The 25,492-nt window shown below is 30.5% G+C and overlaps 3 protein-coding genes across 11 annotated transcripts; 2 read left to right on the plus strand and 1 right to left on the minus strand.

The window, feature by feature from the left end:
* Positions 1-6,436: 6,436 nt before the first annotated feature.
* On the plus strand, positions 6,437-11,693 carry LOC110661512 (uncharacterized). 6 transcript variants are annotated; one of them, XM_058144229.1, is made up of 11 exons: positions 6,437-6,934; positions 6,995-7,366; positions 8,150-8,216; positions 8,312-8,371; positions 8,454-8,532; positions 8,691-8,736; positions 8,829-8,927; positions 9,064-9,132; positions 9,241-9,568; positions 10,313-10,446; positions 10,529-11,693. In XM_058144229.1, the coding sequence occupies exons 2-11, from the start codon at positions 7,061-7,063 to the stop codon at positions 11,567-11,569; spliced, it is 2,229 nt and encodes a 742-aa protein (XP_058000212.1). In that variant the 5' UTR covers positions 6,437-6,934; positions 6,995-7,060; the 3' UTR covers positions 11,570-11,693. The 6 variants fall into 6 exon arrangements, with proteins under 6 accessions (XP_058000212.1, XP_058000213.1, XP_058000214.1 ...); XM_058144230.1 differs by having other exon boundaries at positions 10,532-11,693; XM_058144231.1 differs by having other exon boundaries at positions 10,313-10,434; positions 10,520-11,693.
* Positions 11,694-12,705: 1,012 nt separating this feature from the next.
* Positions 12,706-16,895, plus strand: LOC110661515 (uncharacterized). Its single transcript, XM_021820168.2, has 6 exons — positions 12,706-13,352; positions 13,854-14,021; positions 14,158-14,277; positions 15,132-15,332; positions 15,746-15,910; positions 16,176-16,895. Exons 1-6 carry the CDS (start codon positions 13,113-13,115, stop codon positions 16,632-16,634), a joined length of 1,353 nt encoding a protein of 450 aa, XP_021675860.2. The 5' UTR covers positions 12,706-13,112; the 3' UTR covers positions 16,635-16,895.
* Positions 16,896-17,280: 385 nt separating this feature from the next.
* On the minus strand, positions 17,281-25,099 carry LOC110661513 (uncharacterized). 4 transcript variants are annotated; one of them, XM_021820164.2, is made up of 9 exons: positions 24,652-25,098; positions 23,890-24,518; positions 22,619-22,695; positions 22,314-22,482; positions 20,564-20,652; positions 20,140-20,304; positions 19,868-19,945; positions 17,904-18,007; positions 17,281-17,781 (listed from the first exon to the last, which is right to left on the minus strand). In XM_021820164.2, exons 2-9 carry the CDS (start codon positions 24,497-24,499, stop codon positions 17,676-17,678), a joined length of 1,398 nt encoding a protein of 465 aa, XP_021675856.2. In that variant the 5' UTR covers positions 24,500-24,518; positions 24,652-25,098; the 3' UTR covers positions 17,281-17,675. The 4 variants fall into 4 exon arrangements, with proteins under 4 accessions (XP_021675856.2, XP_021675854.2, XP_021675855.2 ...); XM_021820162.2 differs by having other exon boundaries at positions 23,890-24,550; XM_021820163.2 differs by having other exon boundaries at positions 23,890-24,574.
* Positions 25,100-25,492: the final 393 nt, after the last annotated feature.

The following is a 25,492-nucleotide window of genomic DNA, read 5'->3' on the forward strand; positions in this document are numbered from 1 at the left end:
TAATATTTTTAAAAATTATTAGAATAATATATATTTTTTATTTAATTAAAAAATAATTTTAAAATAAGTAAATGATATCTTACTTGTAATTTTAATTTATTTTAAATAATTTTTTTAATTTATAAGTTAAATTAAATTATAAATTATTTATGATTTCTTATTTATAAATAGATTTAATCGATTTGTAAGTTAAAATAAATACTCTCTTTAAAATAAGTTTCATATAAATATAATAGCTTCACAAAATATGTGAGTTCTAACTTTGTATTTAGAGGGTGAAATTTGAAACATGAGATTTAAATTCGATGGAGGTATATATTTTATTTATTTAATTGATTAGAGTCATGAATATATGGCTTGTTTCTTCGGCACTTTAGTATCTTCTGTTATAAATAGCTTGTATGTTAGACAGTATAGAGAGAAAGAATTCCTATATTGTTAAATATATATATTGAATGAGAGAGAATAATATATATATATATATATATATATATATAATATATATTTATTTATTTATATGACATGTATATAATAATAAATAAATAAAATAATTTAATTATTTTAATTTAATTAAAATAAAATAAATTAGTATATTATTATTAACTTTTAAAGTTGTGTTGTTTACATTATGCACATTTCATACAATACAAATACAAGCATATATGTCTATAATAATAATAACATATATATATTCTATATAAATTAAAAAATATTATATGTGTATAGTGTATAAATAAATAGATAATATATACAATACAAATAGTCACATATTTTTATAATAAATTTTTTTAAATAACATACATGTCTACATAAATAGTTGTTATATATTGGAGATAGTATGATGTGATGTGTGTCTAGTGTCTTTCATCTTTTTTCTTTTTTCTTTATAAATTTTTTTTTTTTTTATTTATACTATTCTCTTCTTCTTTCTTTCTCTTCTTTTCTTCTAATCTCTTCTCTATAAAGTTCTAAAAAGAAAGAGTTCTCTCTGAATAGTTCAGTATCTATTTTTTATTTGTTGTATCATTGGTATATGTATATATTCTATATATCTAATTAAATTAAATCCATAAAGAGAACATTCATCAAAACTCATTAATAACCTATTCACAACACACCAACAACACAATTATTTTATTATATTAATAATAAAAAGAAAAAATAATCAAGAGTGATGAATCAAAGAGTTAAGTAAAAGAAATCTTTTTTTAAAAAAAAAAAGAAGAAAAAGAGAAAGAAGAAGAAAAAAAAGAAAGAATTGAAGCTAAGTTATATTTTATATATTTTAATAACTCATTTATAATATTTTAATATTTTTTCAAAGTCTCTGTTTACTTATTGAATTCTGAATAAAGAAAAAAATAGAAAAAAAAAAAAAAAAAAAAATAAAATTTAATAAAAAATTTAAAATTAATAATTCTAAATAATAAATATGATAATATAATATTAATATATAGTACATTTGTTATTTTGTTATTTTTTTTTAGTATTAAGTTTAAGTTTTAAAAAATAATAAATTATTAGGATTTATGAATTATCAATAATAATTATTATTGAATATAGAAATAATATTTTTATTAAAAGAAATTAATGAACATTAAATTTTTTCTTAAAAATAATGTGTTTTAAATTAAATTTATTAAATATTTTAAATTGTTATTTGTTGTATATATAATGATTATATATTATAGAAAATATATAATATTATATTATGAATAAGAGAAATAAGAAAGTAAAAAGAAAGAATTATGTAATAAGATTTGTGTGCAAAAGTTAAAAAAAATTAAAAATTAATTAATATATTTTATTATTATTTTTCTATCAATATTAAAAAAAATTTTTTATTAAAAAAAAAAAAAAAAATAAAAATTCAAAAAAAAAAATTTTTCAAAAAAAAAAATAAAATTTTAAAAATTAATTATTTGTTATATCTGCTAATTATTTAAAAAAAAAAATATTTATATATATAATAAATTTAAAAAATGAAAAAATATAATAATAATAGAGATAACATTGTGATAATAAGAGTATGTTCTATTGTAAGATAAATAGTTGTATATATTATGTATAGAGTATAAGAATAATAGTTATATAATGTTCTAAGTATAATATATAAAATACAATTATTCTAAGAGATATAAAGTGAATAGTTTGTGTTATTAAGAGAGATATATATAAATGAATGTTATATAAAGTTGTAAGAGGCATAATAAGGTTGTGTGTGTTAAGAGAGGTAAGAGAAAGTGAGTAATGAATTGATGTAAGGTAGTAAGTGAATAGAAGTAATATAATGTAAAGTGATTAATTGTATTGTATGTAAGTATTAAATATAATATATGATGAACTATATGATATAATTATATAAAATGCTTTTATAATTATAAATTTATTTAAAAAATTTTTTTTTATTTTTCTTTTTTTTTTTTCTTTTTTTTTTTTTATTTTTTTTTTTTTTTTATTTTATTTTTTTTTATTTTTTTTTTTTTTTATTTTAATTAAATTTTTTTATTATATTATATTTTATAATTATTGATTTAATTATAATACTAACTACAACTTAGTTTACTATTATTTTTAAATTTATTATATTTTTTTTTTTTTTTAATTATAAATATTTTAATTAATTGATTTAAAATTTGAAATTATTTGTTATTGAATTGTTATAATTGATTTGTATATTATGTATTGGTATATTTGTGTATTGCATGCATTGCAATAATATTTATTGTATGCATATTTAATATATATTAATTTATAGATATAAATATAAAAAAAATGGAATATTAAAAAATTTTTTTATTAAAAAAATTATAAAAAAAAGATTAAATAAATAATTAGAAAAATTGAAATTAAAAAAAAAAATTAAAATAAAAAAAAAAAATTGTGTAAAATAAAAAAATGTAATGAAATGAAAAAAAAAATGAAAGAATGAATGAAAGATAAATAAAGAAATGAAAAATGCAAAAAGAGATGAAAGTACATTGATGAGTAGAAGTAAATAAATTGAGTAATTGTTGTAAATTTGTTTGTAATTTGTAAGAAAAAATAATGTTGTGTGTGTTATGTGTGTTTGTGTGTGTTATTTGGTTCTTTTTTTTATTTATTTTTTTTTTTTTTTTTTTTTAATAATTTATTTTATATTTTAATTATAAATAATTTATGTAATTTATGTATTTATTATAATATATGTATATGATGTAGTTTAATATATGGGTGGAATTAATTGATTAATATGGATTAAATTAATAAATAGGAGGATAAATAAATATACAAAACTGAATAAGATAACTTGTTTTTATAGGGTGGTTTGTTTCTTTTCATTGTGGTTTTTTTGTTTGTATAACTCATTGAAACAAATTTTTATAAAATTATAAATCAAGGAAATTGATATTAAAATTTGTAAAATGGAATTATATATTATTATTTGATAGAAATTATTTATCTTAAATTTGATATAATTATATTGTATTGTGTATATATATATATTATATTAAAAATGTAAAAAATAAATAAATATATATTGTTATATACATATATATATAAGACATATAAAAATAAATAAATTAATAATTACAATATAAAAATAAAATATAAAAAAAAAATAAAAAAAATTAAATTAAATAATATAATAATAATAAAAGAATAATTTATAAATAATTAAGATGTATTTTATTAAGATTTATTAATTTAAAATTAAAAATTATTAAATTATTTATTATTAAATTATAATATTAAAAAAAAATAAAAATAAAAAAAAAAAGTTAAAAAAAAAAAAATTAAATAATGTAATTAAATAAATTAATTAAATAAATTTATAAAAAATATATAAATAAATGGAAGAATAATGAATTATATTTATTATTTGAAAATAAAAAAAATATTAAAAATAAAGTTGGAAAAACATAAAAAGTGAGAAAAAAAAAAAAAGCATGAAAAAAACTTAGATAAATGTAAAAAAGTGGTAAAATTTTTTTTGAAATTTTAGTTTTTTCTAAATTTTTTTAATTGTTTTTTTTTTGAACTTTTTTATTTATTAGATTTTTTTTATTATTTTAGATTTGATTAATTTTTATTGAATCTAAAAATTTTATTATTTTAAACAATTAAATAAACTTTTACAAAAATATAAAAAAACAAAGAAAATTTATCATAATGAACAATTGGTATTAAATATTAAATATAATAAAGAGATATAATATGAAGAAAGAATTTATATATATATATATAATTATAATTATAATATATATATATATATATATATATATATATATATATAATAATATATAATATATATATTATTATATATAAATATATATATATAAATATATAATATATAATATAATGTTTATTGTATATAAATAAAATATATATTGTATTTTTTGTAAATAAAATAATTTAGAGATGTATGTTAATGTTATATATCTATTATTTTTATATGTCTTTTTAATATGTGTCTATCAAATAACTATTGTATAATGTCTATAGTAAAAACAACAACTATGTATATTTATAGTATTTATATAAATATATATAATACATAAATATTTATATAGTCTATACTATAGTAATATATAATGTGTATACAAATATTCTATCTATTATTGTATATTGAATTTATATATATAATATCAAGTAGTAAATCTATTACTTTAGTATATGTCTATTCTTTTTATTAGTCTCTTTTTTTTGTTTTTTTTTTTTTCTTATATTACTTCTTCTTTTTTCTTCTTCTCTTTTTCTCTAAAATCTCTTCTTTCTCTTCTCTTAATCTTCTATCAGATTTCTATAAAATTGTCTCTTAATAAGATCTATCTCTTCAGATAAATCTACATATACATATTAATATCTTAAAGATGTCAATTATCACATACTCATTAAAATTATACAATCACTGCCATACACTAATAAACCACATCTTCAAGAATGGGAGCAAACGCATGCCAAGAGGTTGGATTTGCCACATGTTGCCCAGTAGCTGAGATGTACTAGTTGGAATAAGCCAGCTATTGGTCGACTGAAAAGTATCTTGGACGCTTTTGTTTGTATTCATGCCCGCAAGTCTTCTCATGGGGCATTGCTTGACGGGTCCTTTGTGTCGGGCATGACTGGATTCTTTGATAACAATACATGATCCAAGTATGGCTGAGGTTCTTGGTCTTCGTGTTATGCTTATTTGGCTGGGCAATAGTCGTTTGCATGGGGTGGATACTGAAATGGACTCCGGTTGTATTTGGCCACATTACAAATGACTGCAGCAGGCATCTCCTTTCACAAGGGTCAGATTGAATTTTGATTTGGCTTCGGAAATAAATTAATATGGCTTCTCATACTTCTGCTAAGGTGGTCGCATTATCTACTAGTCTCAAATTATGGTTTAGCCTTCAAACTCTCTTTATAATATCTTATATTTTGATTTTGTTTTATATTTTTTGGCTTAACATTTTAAATCTTAAATCGTGTGTATATTGGGTGTCTTCTGGTCTTGACTATAATTTAGATATATCAAAATTTTCATGAATTTTATTAATAAAATTATACTTCACTTTTTTATCAATAATTTACACCAAAATTAAATTCAAATAATTATCTTTCAAATTTTGATATTCAAATATAGCGTGAATTTTATTATATGAACCGAAGTTCACTGTCCATGTACTGTTAGTGGTCGAACCAATATTTTGGATTATACATCAAATTTTAATTTAATCCAAATTATTTAAAATTAAATTAGATTAATTTTGTTCATTTTAACCCATTTTTAGATTAAAATTGATTTTTTTAAAATTTTTTTAAATTAATCATCAAATTAAATTAATTAAACTGAATTAAGTCTACATTTATTTTATCGAAAGTAACTTATATATAAAAAATATTTTTTATAATATTTTTTTAAAAAATATTTTCTGAAAATTTTTATTATTTGATTATAATATTAAATTGATAATATGTATTTAAATCATACATATATAAATATTTTCACATTTTAATGATACTATTAAAATTAAAAAAATAATTTCATCTTTATAAAAAAAAAGAAATTATTTTCATTAAAAATGGTTTAATTTTCTTTTTATCAAGAAAATATTTTCATTAATTTACTTTTTGAGTTCTACAAATTGTATATAATGCCAAAAATATTTTTATGGCAAAATAAATGAAATTAAATTAAAATTAAAAATAAAATTGAAAAAAACTCTTTCCTTCAATTTCAAATTTCTAACCCCTTGAAGATCGAAACTGCCAACTTAATTTCAATTTCAGTCCTGAAGTACACCGTAATAAACCTTACGGGCGGGCAGAGAACAGACCAGGGTGCTTGTGTTAGGCCCTAAGAATTGGCCCATTCCATATAAATTTATAAGAAAAGAAATTCGGAGGAATTAGCAAAAGGACAAATCCATGAATTATTATTATTATTATTAAAGAGAGAGAGAGAGAGAGAGGACCCTTCACCGGATTCGTTTCTTGTCCGATTGTGATCTGTCTCGCCCCATGTTGTCTGGAATTGCTACCTTCCTAGAACCTCCAGCTTATCCTGCCATTACTCTTCTTTATTATTATGCCATTTTTGTCTAATTATCTTGCTTCTTTTTTCTTTTTTCTTTTTTTTTCTCATTACACCAACATTTGCAGAGATTTTCCTTTTCCTTTTTAATATATTTTTTTTGGTATTAGAACTTAGAATATTTTAAGTCGTGAGCAGGTAAAATAGCAGCAATCGATTGGGGTTTATGCATTTTCCTTACTTGGAAATTCCATATGCCTCAAAAAATGGAAAATAAGACTAATTGCTAGCTGTATCTCTTCAATGTAACCTCACATTTCCCATTCTCTTCAAGTGCTTGCTTGACATTCACTTGTTTATTTTTATACACTCATTCAGTGAAAAAGAAACTTGGGAAATGTTGTCTGGAAAATTCATGTGAATTTGCAGGTGGGTTTTTGTTTTCCTTTGTTGGGTGCTATTGTTGTTATTATTATTATTATGTTGCAGATGTGAAAACTAAAGACATATATGGGGGATGTGAAATAAGGTTTGGAATTATGTTAATAATGGACAATGTTGGTTGTTGTTAGAAAAGTACAAATGGGGAGGATGTGGAGAGAAGGACACAGGAGGAGGAGCCCTCGAATATCTGCTTTAGATGCGAGGAAAGCTCAGCCATCGAGGTCTTCTGTTGCTGTCACCAAGTGTAGTACCACTAGTGTTACTAGTACTAGCACTAGTTTACACGTAGAGCACCAGCAAAAGAAACGTCGCCCTGGGGGCAACGGTGAGGGTCCAGCCTCCCGTACCAGGGCCAAGAAGAAGAGGAAGCTCAGACCTCTTCAAGATGTGGCTTCTCCTCCTTCCAGTGCTCAACAGGTTTTGCTCATTAGATATTATGTAAACTCTTTCTTTATTTATTTTTCTTTTCATTATTAGTTTCATTATCTTTCAGTTGTTTCGCTGAAAGAAAAAATTCCCCATGTGTAAATTTTGTGCTCTTTTCCTGTTCATTGCAATGATTGAGTTGGTCATGCCCAGTGTACTTTCATTTGGGATCTTGGTTGTTGAGGGGTTTAAACTTTAAAGAGGGCTTTTAAAGTAGATAAAAGTTTTTCTTGAGCAGCATTTTAATATTTTGATGTTACTTGGAGACATCAGTTGACCAGGCAACCGGACACCACCCCACAGTTTGACAAGAACACTCTCTTGTTTTATCTGATCATATTACTATTTTTATGTCTTTCTTTTTGATCTCTGGTTTTGGATTTCAAGGTATTATGGCGAATTCAGCAGCTTTTTTCCCTTAGTTTCTTCAATATTTTTTGCTGCTAGTTTCTCGAGATTTGGAAGACAACTAGTCATATTAATCTGCATATCAGGTTCAAAAAGTCTTCTGCTTCTCCAAAATTTTAAAGAATTCAAACTTTTATTTGTTTTGTTTCCAAAATATTTTTATTATGGTACTCTTTTTGGTGATAACAAGGCACTAATTCACTAACACTGATTCAAGGAACAAAACCTTACTATGTGAAAACTTGTTCCTAGAGACGATTAGTACTTCATGACGTAGTTGGACTTGCTTTTTGGACCTTCCTCAATAACTTAGGGACTGTGCTGACAATATGATGTCTTTGTTACGTTCTGTGAGTTTGGTTTCAGGATCTCAATTCCAGTGATGTACAGGAGGGGAGACAAACAAGTAATGAAGATCTTCTAAAAAATAGTGGTCTGACTTTTGCTCCCTCTGAGATGTAATTTAAATTGCCTTCTTTAGAATTTCACTTAAATTGACATGATTCTTTGTGTTTCTTATTTGAACAGATCAACCCATTGTGCAAAGTAAAGATAGCACAAACAATGGAGATCGAGTTACCAAGCCAGGTTACATCAGTTTCTCTGTTGAAACGATGAATCTTGGATCTTCAATTTTCTTCATTAGTGACTTTAGTTTCTCTTATATCAGGTCAACCGCTATCTGCACTTTGTGTGTCACTGATGCCAAAAAAACACATACTTGAGCTTGTTCTAGACATATTGCAGAGGTAGCTATTCTTTCAAAACTATTAAATCTCAAATAATGAAGAAGTGCTGTGAGCTATGAAGCTTATAATAATTTAGAAACATTTACGTCAGTAATTTCTGATCGGTCTTCTTTGCTTGTGTTATTTATTTGTTTACTTATTTATTTATTAATTTTTAGGAGAGATACTAATGAAATATTTGCAGAACCAGTTGACCCAAATGAGGTTAGCATCTGGCTAATTTTTCCCTTCTCATATGTCATTAATGTCATTTCCTTTCTCATTCATTATTTTGGGGTTCTTCTTGTCTAAATAAGGTAGAAGATTACTATGAAATCATCAAAGAGCCTATGGATTTTGGGACCATGAGAGCTAAACTTCATGAAGGAATGTATAATAGTCTTGAACAATTTGAGGTTTGCTTCTTTCTCAACTCTCAAGTATTACTCTACTTCTGGTTCCTAAGGTAACTGTGTCTTCTGGTGTTAATGTGTGACCGCATAACTTTGTCATTCAATAAACCTGATGCATCTAATCTATTTTGTCATGCAGCATGATGTGTTTCTAATACCTAGAAATGCAATGCAATTTAATTCCTCAGGTACAATTTTTTTCAGACAGGTATGATCATCAAATCTTTGTTAAAATTCTGAAGCAGTATTCTTACAATTTTCTGCCAAGATAGTTTACTTTTCCTGTGAGTGGAATGTATAATCATTGTTGCTACAGGCTCGTGCCATTGATGAACTAGCTAAGAAGGTTTTTTATGTTCTTAAAACTGATCCTGAAAATTTTGAATTGGAATTTTCGGGAACAAGACGGCGACTAATGAGCAGAAGAGCCAAAGATGAAGCTAAGCGTTCAAATTATAGCTCAACTTCTAAACTTGCCTTGAATTCAAGATCCAATAGTATGGCACTCAGTGTGTCAGGAAAACCTATGCTCAGTTCAGCAAACAGTACAGTGAATTTAAGGCCAGCAATGCAAGTAATCCCTTGGTGCTCTGCCAGTGGTATTACTGCTCAATCAGACACAAGAGATGTTGGAGTGCCTTTTGGTAAGAAGTGAATTCTGGTCTGACTCTCAAACTGAAATTCACTGGGTAAGGGGAGTAGAAATCTGATAAGACTGCATGTTCTAAAGGAGCTCTCCTTGTGTGCTTTGGCTATCTCGTTTTCTATAATGACATACATGATTTTCATCTATTTGTAGAATAAACAAAAGGACCATGCATTCCTTGCATTCATTATATCAAAGGGATTCACTAAGCTAATACATCAATGGTTTATACTTCGGACAAGCTAAAATGTGGATTTTCTTCCCAATAGAAAATGCTTGATTTTGCATTATGCCATTGGTTTATTATTTTAGAAGCCATGAAAAGGTTCTATTTAGTGATTCTATAATATATATATATATATATATATATATATATATAATGATTTTATATAATATAATGATTCTATGTAATGATTTTGAACTTCTCCAGATATATTATGTATTAATCTCTCTCTATGTGTGTGTGTGTGTGTGCATACACATGCATGGATGGGTGTGAGTATTTTGTTTACTGGGGGAGAAGGAGCCAGCACTGAAATTCTCCAATCTAAATTGACCTCTAATTGCAAAACCCTGTATTATCCTGATCTGCGTTTCTCAGTTGGAACTTAATAAGTAAGTTGGGCTGCATGATTATATGGACTATCTATAGAATAGTGAGAAGCAAAACAGCATTTAGTTTATATTGTTCTGATGATGAACTATAGAATTTGATTACTCATTTTCAGTTCTTTGTCAACAGGAGGTGGAGATGGTAGTGGATCCAGTTTTTCAGAAGCCAATAGGCGTTGTACATATAAGCCTCAGTTGTCAATCCTTAATGAGAATCATTCAATTGTTTCGACCATTTACAGTAATTGCAAAGTACTAATGCATGTACGTGATTTTCATAACAAACTCTCATTTCTATTCTATATATGATTACTGAGAACTGAATTTTTTCTCGTAGGTGAATCAGCAGGATATCGGTTATTGCAAAAGCTTAATGTTGTTTGTTAAAGATTTAGGGCCAAAAGTTAAAATGATTGCACAACGCAAGTTAAATGGATGGCCAACTGAATCTAACAATTATCTGTATTCAGCTTCAAATTTGCCTAAGACTCCAAACTGCAAGAATCATGTGACCACCAGCTTTGCCCAGTGGATATCCACTTCTATGGATACTTCAATAACCATTCAAAATTCTCAAAATTTAAGCAGTGGTGACAGAATTGACATGTGCGATGCTTATAGAAGGGAGAGATCTTCTGGTGACAAAATGAAAATCGGTGATGCTTCAATGGAAATGGCATCACAGGTTCATGATAGTACCATTGGAGCCGTTGGACTCGAGGCTCTGAGCAGCAATGATACAGAGGTCGTAGGTATTTCTAAGAGTGACAATTTTCAACAGAATCAGAATGGTAGGATTCAAAATGGTCTGCATTCATCCATTGCTAATCCAAGAGATCTGCATCCTTTATTTGCTGGGTTAAACAACAAGAACAAGAAGTCGACAAAATTGAAACCAGAGAAAAGCAAGATGGATGATAAATCGCAATCATGGCATTCAGCTTGCAAGGTTTCTCAGTCAAATGTTTTGGAATGCAGGTTAAGTGACAGTTACAGCTTTTCATCATCTTCCTGGCCCTTAGAGACCCTGGCCTCAGGTACATCAGGTTTTGATCAAACTGTCGGCTCCATGAATAATCTCAGTTCACAGTATCTGAAAGGTTATAACCAAGCTGTAGCAGCTCAAGTTGCAACTCATGAACTGGGTTGTTCAACTGGGACGGATTGGTCATTGAAATCAAGCCAGGCCTCAACAACACCAATTTCCCAGTTCATTTTCAATCTACCATTCCTGAGGACAAGACTTGATCAAATGAATCCTTTGGGACAGAAGAGATTTCTGCAAGAGAGCTCAGGTGGCCAGGGGCATATTGTGAGCGAGACTTACCACGATAACCCTCCACATTCATCATTAGATACGCTTACAAGCTTGGCTCTTCAGCTGTAAGAAATAAATGACACGTATATCGTCAAGAAACTACCCTTCTAAAACTTGCAAATATACTTGTAAATCTCGTGGTCTGAAGGTTCCATTTGGTTGCAGGAAATCCTGAATTTTTCTTTTTTTGGTACATCTGATTTTGATCAAAACTCGAACTTTTAAATCTCGCAGCTTTAAACATCACGCCAACACTTACTAGGCTAAGTTCTTTGGTTATAGATTAAAGTAAGCAAAATCTGAATGTAATGGGATTATTTGACGGGTTTAGCTCAAGCAGAAATAAATGGAGCATTTTAATTCTTATTTTTTTTTCTCTTTTCTTTCTTAAAATAGAGAAAGGGCCAATGAAATGGAAATAAATAATATGAAAATATATTTACAAAGATAAAAATAAATAAATAAATTATAAGAGAAAAAGCTTCACGTCTAAGATCTCCCAAATGATATTTAAGCAAGAAAAGAAGATGCGTATGATTTGCATTACGCGCTAAAGGGTTGTCTTGGACGTGACAGACACAGAGAGATTGCCAACTTCCATCTATTTTCGAGTTGTAATCTAACCTTCACCCTTGTTTAATATATATATAACACCCGTGTTAATAATTTTAATTTATATATAAAAATAATATAATATTTTAATATTTTTATTAATTATTTTAAATTTTATTTTCATTATTTTTATCTCTAAACATTTTTATAAAAATTTCGTAATAAAAATAATTAAAATGTCTGCTTAAATAATATAGATATAAATATATATAATTAATACATATTAATATATTATAAATTATTTTATCATAATAATAATAATATTATAGAGTATCACGTAGCAATATAATAAAAAAAAAACTACTTATCTACTATACAGTAATAATATAAAATAAAAAATTATAATATAAAATAAAAAATTACATATTAGACTTTTAAAAATATATTTTTATTTTATATATATATATATATACACGCACTAACTCGTTAATAAATTGAATAATGCTTTACATAATTTTATAATTTTAATCTTTAATTTTCTGATTGACATGAAATTTTCTTTAATTATTTGATTGATTTGAATATATTTAATTAATTTAATATGTAAAATTAAAAAATAACATAAATGGAGAAAAAGGAGGGGGGGGTGGTCAACAATTGGGAGGGATAGGAAGCGTTTGATCATACTAAAATTGAAGAATAGGAAAATTTAGAAATCGAACGGTAAAGATAGCTTCAAAGCCATGCAAGAGCCATCACCATACCCTTTCTTTCTGGCAAAATAATACATGTTCTCCATCTCCTACAAGTTGGTTTCCGGGAAGACATTAAAAAGGGAAAAAGTTCGTTAGACAAATCCAAAACAGACGATCTCATTTAATTTTCATTTTTCTCGTTCGGCGGTGGCGCTACTGGTGGTGGCCGTGGTGGTGATACGATCTCTTCCTTTCCCTCTTCCTCTAATCTGTCATCGCGGTGGCGGTTGCGCTGACCGTGACGAGCAAGCGGCGTCAGCGCTGATTCGTCGAATCAGAAAAACAGAGAAAAAGAAGAAGAAGAAATGGCGTATAGAAGAAGGCAGGGAATCACGAGGGCTTCCACTTTCAAAGAAGAGATAAATCGCTCGCCAGAAGATGATAGTAATAATAACGACATTAAAAGTAGTAATATGTTAAAAACGTCTCATACTTTTACTTCGTCTTCCTCTCTGGCGGCTCAGGCTATCAGGGCGTCCGCCACCCATCGTGAATCTTCTCTTTCATCCGCCTACGCAGGAGATTCCTTCCCTCAGAGATCTAAGGTTCACAAAAAAAAAAAAGCATTATTTTTCTACGTTTGTTCATTAAGTAGTCTTCAGAAATTGACAGATTGGTTCCTGTTTCATAGAAATTGGAAAATTTTGTATGTGCTAATCATTAGCTGTATTTCCTTTGGATCTTATTTCCTTTGAATTTTTAAGTTTCAAGGGAAATTCATCACGCTCCTTTATTTTGGTTTGGTGAAATTCAGTTTGGGATATGTTGTATTGAATTTTCATTAGGCAAAAGTAAATATGTATTGGATTCCTTTTTGTTAGATGAATAGTTTTATTAATCAATACGTCTATTGTCTATATTATCATAACTTTGATTAAGTGACATTGATGTTTTTGTAGGATTAGGGAGATGTTTCTCATCTTTCTCTTTTTTTCTTATTTTACTCTAATTAATTGGTTTTCTGAAAATTTATATTGTGCTTTTATGTATGCGTGGTAGAAATTTATTCTCCATTTACCTTAAATGTGATGTGATTGAACATGTAGGTCTTTGATGCTTACGAGGACTCATCGGCCAGAAGTGATTCTAAAGGGTTTTGGGGTGTTCTTGCTAGGAAAGCTAAAGCAATTCTTGAGGAGGATAATAAGTCATCACAATTAGAAACACCTGAAAGGTCAAGGTTCCAGATGCCAGATACCTCTGTAGGTGGCCAGGTAATTCCTTCTGTCTGCTTATAATGCAGAGAAAATATTCTGGAAATAAAAAGTTGAAAAAACAACATTCTAGTAGAATTGAGAACTAACCATTGTAATATATGTTTTGTTCATCCTGTCTCTTTCCCAATTACAGTCTCAGCAATCGAACCTAACACCTGATAGGAAAATGGATAATCCGAGATTAAGGAAGGGCCTTGATAAAATCACATCTTCCCTTAATCAGATAGGTGACACCTTTGAAAAGGCTTTTGAGGTAAGAATTTTAGATTATTTTCTGTAAAATGCATATTTTATGGAATTTCTTTTGTTAGCTTGCTTGTTCAACTCTAGCAAGTTCACTTCCACTTGATAAACTCATTATTTTGATATCTGTTGACTTGACAAGGTAATGATTACCAATTAACCATCTGTTCACCTAGTGTAGGCTTGCTCAGTTACTCTGACTGACGTGTAACCAGCATTCTTACGTGGTACACTTAAATAAAAAGTCCTGCCTACTTTGTTTATAAGATTTTGGCTGAAATTTCTTAGGCAAAAGTAAACTTTGATCTATTAGTCTTAAGTTTATCTATGGACTTCTGTAGTATGAAAGAGAGGTCTGATTTGATGCTTTATTGTTTAGAATTAAACTACTTGTCTGCTATTACATCCCTTCAGAATTCCTCAATGTGCTTGATTTCCTTCCACATTCAAAGGCACGTGTCATTTCATGACCCTCCTGATCATGTGAAAGTCCCTGGGACTAACTCAGGTGTGGGAGTAGGGTGGATTTCAGTAGAAGTTATAAGAGTAGAGCCACAGTACTCTTCACTTGTTATTTGCACCAAAAAGAAGTCATGGTTCTTCCGTGTTTATGTGAAAAGCCCTCAGAGTAGTTCAAAGCTGAGCTCTCTCTCAAGTTTTTTTAACTTTGGTTTGAGGTTGGACCAGCAATTTTTTTATCGGTTTCCTTCTGCAGATGGTAAATAGACAAGTTAGATTCGAGCAAGAAATGAGTAGATAACTGAAACCAGCAAAAGTTTGCTTTCATATTTAAGCATTCGCTAACGTGGTTTTAGGTATACAGACTAAATTTTCTTACTTCAACTTAACTGCTTGATTTTCCAGGAAGGTCGCACTATTGTGGAAAATAAGACTGCAGATATCATCCAAGAAACTCGCAAACTGCAAATTAGGAGAAAGGGAAGCAGTCTTGTGGAACAAAATCAAGCTTCTGGTGCAAATAGTTCATGGCAGCAACCCATGATGCAGCCTAATCAGCCGCAGAATCAAATGAACCATGAAAATCAATTGAAGGCATCTCGCGACGTAAGGTGGCAAGTTTGTAATAGTGGGTCACTGGTTCATGTGGCAATAGTTTTAAATCTGTTAATCTGAAAGACAAATGGGATTGAATTTCTGTATTTCCTTTTCTAGGGAGCACTTCAAGTACAAAGATCACTATACTTGCCAAAACATATAAATGGGCTATGACTACTAGGTGTGAAGGGATTAAAGAAAGAACAAGATCTTGTTTCATTTATAGGCTATTTCGATAAACACTATATTTGCAGTAGTGTTATAATCTTCAATATAATTGTTAAACATAGAAAGTGGATTGCAAGTATTAACATCAGGACATCAGACAAAAGGGGAAAACAGGGTGGGGGAAGAGAGAGATGAGCTTTGTTTCTGTCTCCTAGCTGGCAAAATGCATGATTGCCCTTTATTTTGTTTTACAGGTTGCAATGGCAACTGCTGCAAAAGCAAAACTTCTTCTTCGGGAACTGAAGACAGTTAAAGCAGACCTGGCTTTTGCAAAACAAAGATGTTCACAACTAGAGGAAGAGAACAAAATCCTGAGGGAGAGTCGTGAAAAGGGAGGCAACCCAGCAGACGATGATTTGGTACCATATATTTGTATTTTATTATAATCCTTTAATGGCAATGACCTTAAAGTAAGACTGATGCTTGCCGTTTATCCCTAATTTTGTAGTTTAGATGATAACTTTAAGCTGATGCCTGATTGTGCTGACCTTTTGGTTCTTGAGTTTTTGCACTGTTTTATCTGTAGGAAGCTCGCACATTCATGTATCTTAAGTTGTGCTTCAACTGGTGTTGGATGATTGTGGCTGCGGTTAACTAACTTGATGCACGTGCTTGTGATCTCAGATTCGCCTTCAACTGGAGACACTTTTGGCTGAGAAGGCTCGTTTGGCACATGAGAATTCAATATTTGCACGTGAGAACCGGTTTCTGAGGGAAATTGTTGAATACCACCAACTCACCATGCAAGATGTTGTTTATTTGGACGAAGGCAGTGAAGAAGTCACTGAAGTTTACCCAATTGCAAAGATGCTTTCTATTTCCCCACCCTCACCAGTTTCTCCACCCTTACCTTCTGAGATTACTGCATCTGCAAGCCCACCAGCAACAAAGGAAATATTTCCTGTGCCTAACCTACCACAAGAAATGCAGGAAGCTTCAGGAAATGATGCTTCACCAAGTTCAGTTACACCTGTAGTTGAGGAAGAAGACGCAAAAAACATCCCAGCAAACAAGGAAGAAGATTCAAAAACTGCTCCAGCACTTGAGGAAAATGCAAAAACAAGAACAAAACCATCCCCATAAATCAAGATTTTCCATTGTTCACTAACAACAAATTTTATGAAATATTGATTCTAAATTTTCAGTTTTCTTCCTTTGTTTTATATTTGGAGGAAGGCCGTGGAGTCTCCAGTTTTTTCTTTTCTTTTTTTTTTTCTTCTCCCTGATTTTTGGGTAAGGTTTTTTTTTTTTTTTTTTTTGAGAAGCGTTTGTTATTATTTTGTGTATGTAATTGTGTATGCAGCTTTATTTGTTACCAAATAAAGTTTGATTTTTCATAACTAATTTGTTTATTTATAACCTTTGTTAAATATCTCCTTATAATGCACTTATGTCCTTCATTTCACAAGTCAGCAGACCGAAATTTTATGGCTTAAAATTGAATGGCATAACCTGTGATAGCTGTTGGAATAAAGTAATGGCACTCTTTTTTATGTCCATGGCTATGATTTTTTCTTCAGATCATTAAAATATAAACCATTTTTGTTAATCAACGATTAGAAAATTCAATGGAAGCAGACGTTCAATAACCATTTTCGACAGCATGCAAAGACTACCTGCAGGACCATATGAATTCATATAGGATTATTCTTCATTGGATATGAATCTTTTAATTGCATATCATGCTCAACTAAATCTAACATCAAAAAAATCAAACACCACCACCAAGTAAGAAAGCTCTAGCGTAAAACTAGGTTCATTAGCTCCAAACCAAAGATGTAAAATTATCGATGCCTTAAGAGGAAAATATATACAATTTAACAAAGAGGGAAAAAGCCTTTCATTTTTGGCAAATGAACATTGGCATATAGTGTTAGTCCTTAGAAGAACTGTCTTTAAGGGCCATTAAATATATTCAACCTTTCTCGATACAACAAAGGAACAGAACCAACTCAAATTCCATCTACTTGCTTCGTTCAACTTCCCTGGGTAACTACTAAACAAAGCACAGCCAAATAGTCACACATACTTGTGTAGATCTCTCTGATCAGTAAAAGGCAAGCTTTGGGCAAGTGTTTGGAGCTTGAAGAAGAAAAACTCCTAGGTTTTTACAGTATAAAGTTTTTAGAATATCTGGAAGAACAAAGTAGTTGAACCATCACCAAACGATCTAAGATCTGCAGGTTTGACCAAGGCCCTGCACAAGGGACACGTCCTTTCCCTCTCAAACCTGGAATCAGAATGTCAGTCAGCTAAATTGATAGTAGTGATGCAATCATGATCAAACAAACATAAAAAGCAACCAAAAGCTCTCATCAGTTACAAATTATTATCACAGAAAATGTCACTAACCATTCTGATACACAATCTTCACAAAAGATGTGTTTACAACGAAGTAGAATGGGAGCATGCATCTTCTCCTGGCATATAGCGCACAAATCTCCTGCTGCATTGACCTGCATACATACATTGCTGAGAACCTCAAATGCATGTACAACTTCCCCACATATCACCAAAATCCACTATATGAATTTTTTTTTTTTTGGTAGCAGGGGTGTTCGTTGCGTGTGTTTGTGTGTGTGTGTGTGTGTGTGTGTGAGAGAGAGAGAGAGAGAGAGAGAGAGAGAGAGAGAGAGTGAAATATGTTAACAAAGTTTTGAGCATTCACACAGGTCAAAGATTAAGTACTCTAATTATCAAAGCAATTTTCCGTATTGCATCCCAATGCACAGTCCCAATAAATGAGATATCTTAATAAGTATGCAAAAAAATGAAAATATTCTGAGAGAATAACGGGAATCATGCCTTCCAAACAGAGAGAGCCTGTGTGAACAGTGGGTATAAAGATATGATGATAGGTAACAAACATGCAGCTCATATGAGCATGACAATAGCTTTGAACAAGTTTTCATAGTACAGTTTAAAATAAATTCTCACCAGTGTAATCGTTTTGGTTAGGCCTACTCAGATTGATTGAAAGTCTTTTAGTACAATAGAAGAGCAGTAGAACTTAAACCTATGATTTTACCACTCCCATAATTATCTGAGCTACGCCCAGGTAGCATTTAATTGAAAGTGAAAGCAAGTTGAATGCAATAAAACCAGCACCGATTTGAGGATTCAAGTCTTCCTTCTTGTTCTAAATGTCTACATATAGCCATTTTGTTTTATTTACAAAGCCAAGTATTCTCACACTCCAAGCAGGTGCTCCGAGACCCGGTACATCCCCTGCCCCTATTAATTCAATTGGTTGAATATTAAATAATATATTTTGCAGTTTATATTGGCATGAAGAAGAACCAATTATAATCAAGCATTTAATGTTAATCAAACCCTAGTTTTTTGCTAGAAAATATTCCATCAGCCAAAATACCCACTTAAGGTTTACAGATGCATTCATTTACTATGCATTTACATTTATGGTAAAACTTTTCATAGCATTTATTGACCAATATTGTAATTTAGTACACATGTATGGGCTAAATTCCACTACCAGAAAAGTCAATGCCAAAACCCTTCTGCTGAAAGTTGGCATTGGATCATCAAGCTTCCGTAATTGGCGTGTTAATATATTAAAATGTGCTACAAAATTATTATGGTTCATTATTATGTCGTCTAGCATTGTATTTGCAACACTAACTGTTTGGAAATGCAAATGCACTCCGGTTCTCAGCTTTAGACCCTTTCCCTGCGTGCTTTTTCCCTCTTCCTGTCAAAGCATAACTAAGCATTTGCACTCTTAGGCTTAATTTGTTTCGGGGAAAATAATTTGTCTATGAAAAATATTTTTCGAGTAAATCATTTTTTGAGAAATGACATACTTTCAGTTGTTTGGTTACAGTGTTGAAATTATTCTCTTACATTCAGTATAAATTGGAAAACTCTTTCAATATATAAGACTATGAAAATGTTAGGATATACAAGAACAATATATTTTGGATTTTGGATTATCAATGATATGCTCAGTAGACTAACAAGTGTCTCTATGATGTTTTTGCTTCAAGAAGTCATTTTCCTTGAAAATAACTTAGTTTTCCCTTTGACAAAAAAAAACATTTTCCCATGAACAATTTTCTTAAGCACTCCGAATGCCAGAAATGCAAAATATAATAATAATAATAATAATAATAATAATAATAATAATAATAATAATAATAAAAATGAAAAACTGAGCCTTAAGATTTTTACTCTCTTGAAACAACTGTTAATGTACAGAAAATAATCAGTTATAGACATATATACGTGTGCATGTTACACAAGCACAATATTTCAAATCAGAATCACTGATGTCCAAGGGATAAGGAGATCAACATTACCTGCTCTGATGTTGCATAAGCGCCATAATGTACTTCTTTACGTGATAGTGCCTTCAAAGCAGCAAAGAAAGATTGCACCTGTAATTTACCAACCATTACCAAATAAGAGGGGCAATAGACAAGGGAGCACACAAGCTGGGGGAACTGGGAAGAGAGTGTAAGAAGAGCCATATGCTAGGCCAGTGTGCTTAGACCTTCAATACAAGATATTATATTGGCTCCCAAAAGAGAAATAGAGAAAATGGATAGAAAACAAAATAGAGATATTATACCTTCTCGAAGACAGATGTGAGCTTGAAAGTCAAGTACAATCCTGTCATTAGGGATGAAAACAGGCTCCCATATTCCTTATTCAAAAAGAAGCGGTACCAGACTGGTGTAGGCAACAAGGCACGATATAGCAGCATCAGATATTCAACCAAAGTTAGCATTTGACCCTGGAAAAATAAGACAAACTACAGTCAGCCAAGTATAAAACTCAGCAAATGCATGCCTACAATTTTTGAAAAAAAGGGGAATGGAAGTTGATAAAAAATGCCCTCTTTTTTTCTTTTGTTCCAACAGGAAAGAAGTGAGGGAGGAAGGGGGGAAGGAAGAGTATAGACTGTAGATAACAACAACAATAAATACCATCTTCAGTTTTCTAATCCCTTGGGACCAAATAAAACTCTAGATGCAAGCTACATATTACCTCACCTGCTTACGATAATTCCTGCCTCTACTGTTCTTGTAATACATTAGCAATATACATTTGAACACCATTGCTGCCTGCCGGACCAAAGTATCTGGAAGGAACCAATATTAAGAGCCATCTAAAGGCGCGTGCGTGTGTACATACACAAAAAGATATTGACTAAAGATTCAAATAAGTTTAATCTAAATGCAAGAAACATAATGGGAACTCACATTTAATTTAAGGGCCATTTTTTCACATTTAGGTTCTATCATCTATAAGAATGGAGTAATAGATGAGAAAATAATTCATTGAATCAAAACAGGATGGTTGAAATGGAGAAGTGCAACAGGTGTTATCTGGGACTGTAGGATCCTTGACACATGAAAGGCAAATTATATAGAACTAAGATCAAGCCAGCTATATTGTAAGGAAGTTAATGTTAGGTATCTATGATACAACACACCCATAAGATAAGTGGCAGAAATGTGGATGTTAAGATGAATGTGTGCATGTAGCCAATTATAGATGCAGAAATTTTAGTCAAGTGGCACAATTAAAAATGTATATAACCTTTAAAAATAAACATATATAAAATAAAAACATTTATTTATAGATAAAATTATTCTTGCAAAAGACGATAAATTATCCCAACTATATTAAATCTTTGTTATTCTTCATTTTCTAAAAGCATTACATAACTTCATTGTTAATACTTGCAAATATGTCTCATCAACATTAACATAATCTCAAAGTTAACACATTTGCATTGAAAATTGGGACTATAATATGAATATTGACATTATTTCCTAAATTTTCAAATTAATATATTTTTTTATAGCTCAAATTTTTAAGTATCAAATATCAATTACTTTTTCAGCTACCCAAACTTTGATGTTAGATAAAAAAATATAAATTAGATACAATTTTCACTAAAATTATATATATATATATATATATATATATATATATATATATATATATATATATATATATATATTCATTCATAACCTCTAAATTTTGTACAAGTTCATTATCTTAGATTATTAAATGATTACTCATTGAAATATCAAACTATATAAATTAGAGAGAGAATGCTTCTTTTCAAAAAGGTGTTAAAGTAAAATAATTGTTGGATTAATTGGCTACTACTTTTAATTTTCTTTCTAAATTATTTTTTAAAGATTTTTATTCTTATAAATTACAAATTACCAATATACCCCTTTTTTTAATTTTAAGGGGGCCCAATGCTCCCCCCTTAGCCATGGTATGTGTTCATTCCTGCATGCAGCACATATTGGAGATAAAATGAGAGAAGATCGATTAAGATAATTTGATCATGTCTGACTCAGAGCATCGAATACACCAACATGAAAATGTCATAAATCAGTGGTTGGATTAAGAACGCAAAAAGAGAGACCTAAAATGACATCAATGGAAGTAGTATCAAGATATTTACAATTTTTGGATATTGATGCGAAATTGATTTCAAATAAAGCTGAATGATGAAAAATGATCCACTTAGCTGACCCCTATTAATTTGGGATTAAAACTTAGTTGTTATTGTTAGAAGGGGGGAAAAAAAAAAAAAGAAAGAAGTCAATGAGTATGCATTTCCATATGGAGGCCTTGTCATGTGTTTCCTGTGCAAAACTAAACAAACATAGTAGTTTGAGATTAAATACCACCAAATTAAAAAAAATCTCTGCAGCATTAAATTGAAAGTGCATCTTTAATCAAAGCAACACTAATAATTTGCAAAAAGTAACATACCATTCAACATGATGATGAAAATAGCATGCCAAAAAGGTGGTATAGATTTGGGAGGGAGCATAATTAATGGGTATAAAAGATCATCATTCTGATACCACCAGTAGACACCAACCACATGAAGCATGAATGCAAGAGAGATGCCAATCAAGACACTGATTTTCCGCTCTCCCTGCACCAAAACAATTACATATTTACAATGCTCAAAATATTATATTATCCTCACTCTGAAAAATGAGAGACCAATTTCTGAATTAGCACAAGTGCAATAATTAATTCTTAGAATCAATTAACTACAAATTATGTACCTTCAGTGCTGTTTGTTTACGTAGGATATCATTTGACTTGAACATGACAACAGCAATCCAAATTGTAACAAAGAAACCTGTAATTCCGTATAGAAAGGAAAATGTGATTACTTAATGCACATTATGGGTTATACAAAAGAATGAGAAAAGAAAAGGGATGAGGGTTTCAAATGGCATACTACACTGGTGGTAAAATTAGAATAAGAAACTCCAGCAAAGGTATTCCAAGTCAGAGTTGAAGAGCTTTTAATGACCCAAACACAAAAATTAATATGAAAAAGCACAAAAAATGGAGACAGCATCCTCAGTCCTGATAAATCTTTTGATATAAACAAAAATGAGATGTGGAAACAAGCCAAACAATGAAAAATAGTGATGTCATTACTCATTAATGAACAGTAAACAAAAACAGAAAGATAACCATTAATGCATCATATACCCTCTTATGGTTGCAAATTTTACAGCATTTTCCACTGAATAATTTACCTGTAAACTCATTTTAAAAAAAAATTATGTGTTTAGGTTTAATTTTGGACTCTGCAATTAACAAGTAAAAGATTGGTGTTGTTTAGAGTGAAATAACTTACATAAAGGCTTATACTAGGAGTGTAAATTCAATGAACTCCCTAACTCTCTCTTTCTCTCTCCCTCTCTCAGTAAGTGATACTTTGCCCCTTTTCTGGATACCTAGATTGTGTGTGTGTGTGTGTGTGTGTGTGTTGGGGGGGGGGGGGGGGGGGGGTTTTGGGGTTTTTCTTCTTTTGCCCTCTCTCCCATTCATGCTCTCCTCTCCTCGGATATTCAATTTCTATGATTCTTCATTTTACTAGTGCTAGTTCTCGGGTTTGTGCACGCAACAGACCATAGCAAAGTGGCATCAAATAAGGAAATTTGCACAAGATTTTCTAAAATAAATTGTTTTCAACCCAAGCACAGGACAGATATTCATGCATAAGGACAATAAATGAGAACGACCATGTGCACAGGACTGATATTCATGCGTAGGTATAAGGACAATAAATGAGGGAGAATGTGTGCGCATTTGTGCGAGCGTGTCGTTATCTGCAAATAGATAGTGAGCATCATTTATCCGTTACTTATGGAATTACTATGAAGGACTTGGCATCAATATAAAATGCTTTTATATAGACAAAAGATTCATCATTTATCATGTGTGGAACATGGAACAACAGACAGCAAAGAAGTAATTTGAAGAAAAGTTCTAAGTCAGTCAATCCTAGTATCGAAATAAAAAGCAAAACGGATAGTACCTTGCAAATGCTGGCGGATGAAGACAACCAACAGAAGCAAAGAAAATGGGAGGACTTGCTCAATCCATCTGGCAGCTTGCTGAATATCATATCTCTGGTAAGACGAATCCCTTCCATTAGCCCCAGGGCCATCAGCAGCCTCCCCATCTCCACTTGCACTGGAAGGCTGCTGAGGAGCACCTTCTCCTGACCCACGATCATTTCTAGAATCTCCCTGAACATCTGATTCTATCCCAGCCCTTGGCTGCTGCACAGACACCTCACCCTGAGCACCCAACTGCCCAACCACCAATCCAGAGCCCTCCCTGTCATGCTCATGTTCTCCTGCACCGATTATCCTAATAGCAACCTCACCATTGTTGGCTGCCGCAGCTGTAGAATCATCAAGTCGATGATTATGAATCCCACCAGAGGCGTTGATCAAAGGGTCCGTTTCTTGATGAGTTGACCTGGAGATCCGCAAAAGACCCGAATACTCTAACAAGGCAGAAATCGGCGCCTGAATGATACTTGAAGCCGATAGCATTCCGTATCTCCTGGAATTACTACTACTTGTACTACTCCCTCCCGAAGACCTATACGCGTCGGAATTACTACCAGACGCTTCCATCTGCGCAGATGCCCTAACCCTAACCATAACCATCATATATACATCATCACCCTATCAATCAGGCCAAAGAAAATACTAAACAAAACAAATTTGAATACAGAATCCATAACAAAACCATTCGATAAGATCATCAAACAATGAATCAAAATTACCTTCGAAGGCGAAACTCCGTTGAGGACCTTTGAAATGAGAAAGAAGAATTCGAAGACAATGAACAACAGCAATAAAGACAAATTATCTCATTTGCAGAAACCCTAAACTTAAACCTAATAAAGAGGATAGAAAAAGTCAAATAGGAAAGCGTCGAAAGAATTTGACCATTCCCATTTGAAAGGCCCAATCTGAGACTTCAAAATCCGAGAGATCGATTGGACCAAAGAGTTGAAAAAATGACAAAGAATGTGAAATGGAGGAATCTTATGGACGCCCAGAAAGCCCTTGCCTTGGATATATATATATATATATTTTTTCCTTCCCTTCTCTGTCTCTCGCTCGCTTTCTTTCTTTCTCGCTCTACGATTACATAGAGCGCGAGAGAGAGAAGGAGAAAGGGGTTGCGGAGAGAGAGAGAAATTGTTAAATGCAACCAGCAATTTTGGGATCTATAAAAAATAAAATTTAAATTTATTTTTTTATTCTAAAATAAAGAAATTATAATTCAGTGAGTCATTAGACATGGAATAAGCATTTCATCAGCATCCTTAAACCTGTCTTAATCCATAATTAAATGAGGATGTTTAATAAATATAATTGAAGGATTATTTTTTTTCTTGAGCCATTAAAAACACATAGCGCACACACGAGACAGAGATTAAACGGATACAGACATAATAAAATTGTACCATCACCACGCTAAAAGCTTGTACTAAAATTGGTTAAAAGAGGATGCATATGCCTTCTCTACTAGTGAGGATTATGGCAACATCTTAGCTTATATAAGAATACTGCAACGTTTGCTTATTCAAAATAATATGTATTTTAATTTAGTAATAT

Source organism: Hevea brasiliensis, chromosome 3 (assembly GCF_030052815.1).
Source record: "Hevea brasiliensis isolate MT/VB/25A 57/8 chromosome 3, ASM3005281v1, whole genome shotgun sequence".
NCBI classification, from domain to species: Eukaryota; Viridiplantae; Streptophyta; class Magnoliopsida; order Malpighiales; family Euphorbiaceae; genus Hevea; species Hevea brasiliensis.

Excerpts from the sequence above, each read along its gene's own strand:
- LOC110661512 (XM_058144228.1), top strand. The coding sequence starts at position 7,061 with ATGTTGGTTGTTGTTAGAAAAGTACAAATGGGGAGGATGTGGAGAGAA. Across the intron at positions 8,928-9,063 it reads ATAGTCTTGAACAATTTGAG|CATGATGTGTTTCTAATACC; the intron begins GTTTGCTTCTTT and ends TTTGTCATGCAG. Across the intron at positions 9,133-9,240 it reads GTACAATTTTTTTCAGACAG|GCTCGTGCCATTGATGAACT; the intron begins GTATGATCATCA and ends TTGTTGCTACAG.
- LOC110661515 (XM_021820168.2), top strand. The coding sequence starts at position 13,113 with ATGGCGTATAGAAGAAGGCAGGGAATCACGAGGGCTTCCACTTTCAAA. Across the intron at positions 14,022-14,157 it reads ATACCTCTGTAGGTGGCCAG|TCTCAGCAATCGAACCTAAC; the intron begins GTAATTCCTTCT and ends TCCCAATTACAG. Across the intron at positions 15,333-15,745 it reads AATTGAAGGCATCTCGCGAC|GTTGCAATGGCAACTGCTGC; the intron begins GTAAGGTGGCAA and ends TTTGTTTTACAG.
- LOC110661513 (XM_021820162.2), bottom strand. The coding sequence starts at position 24,535 with ATGATGGTTATGGTTAGGGTTAGGGCATCTGCGCAGATGGAAGCGTCT. Across the intron at positions 20,653-22,313 it reads TTTCATCATCATGTTGAATG|ATACTTTGGTCCGGCAGGCA; the intron begins GTATGTTACTTT and ends GGTTCCTTCCAG. Across the intron at positions 20,305-20,563 it reads GCAGGAATTATCGTAAGCAG|GGTCAAATGCTAACTTTGGT; the intron begins GTGAGGTAATAT and ends TTATTTTTCCAG.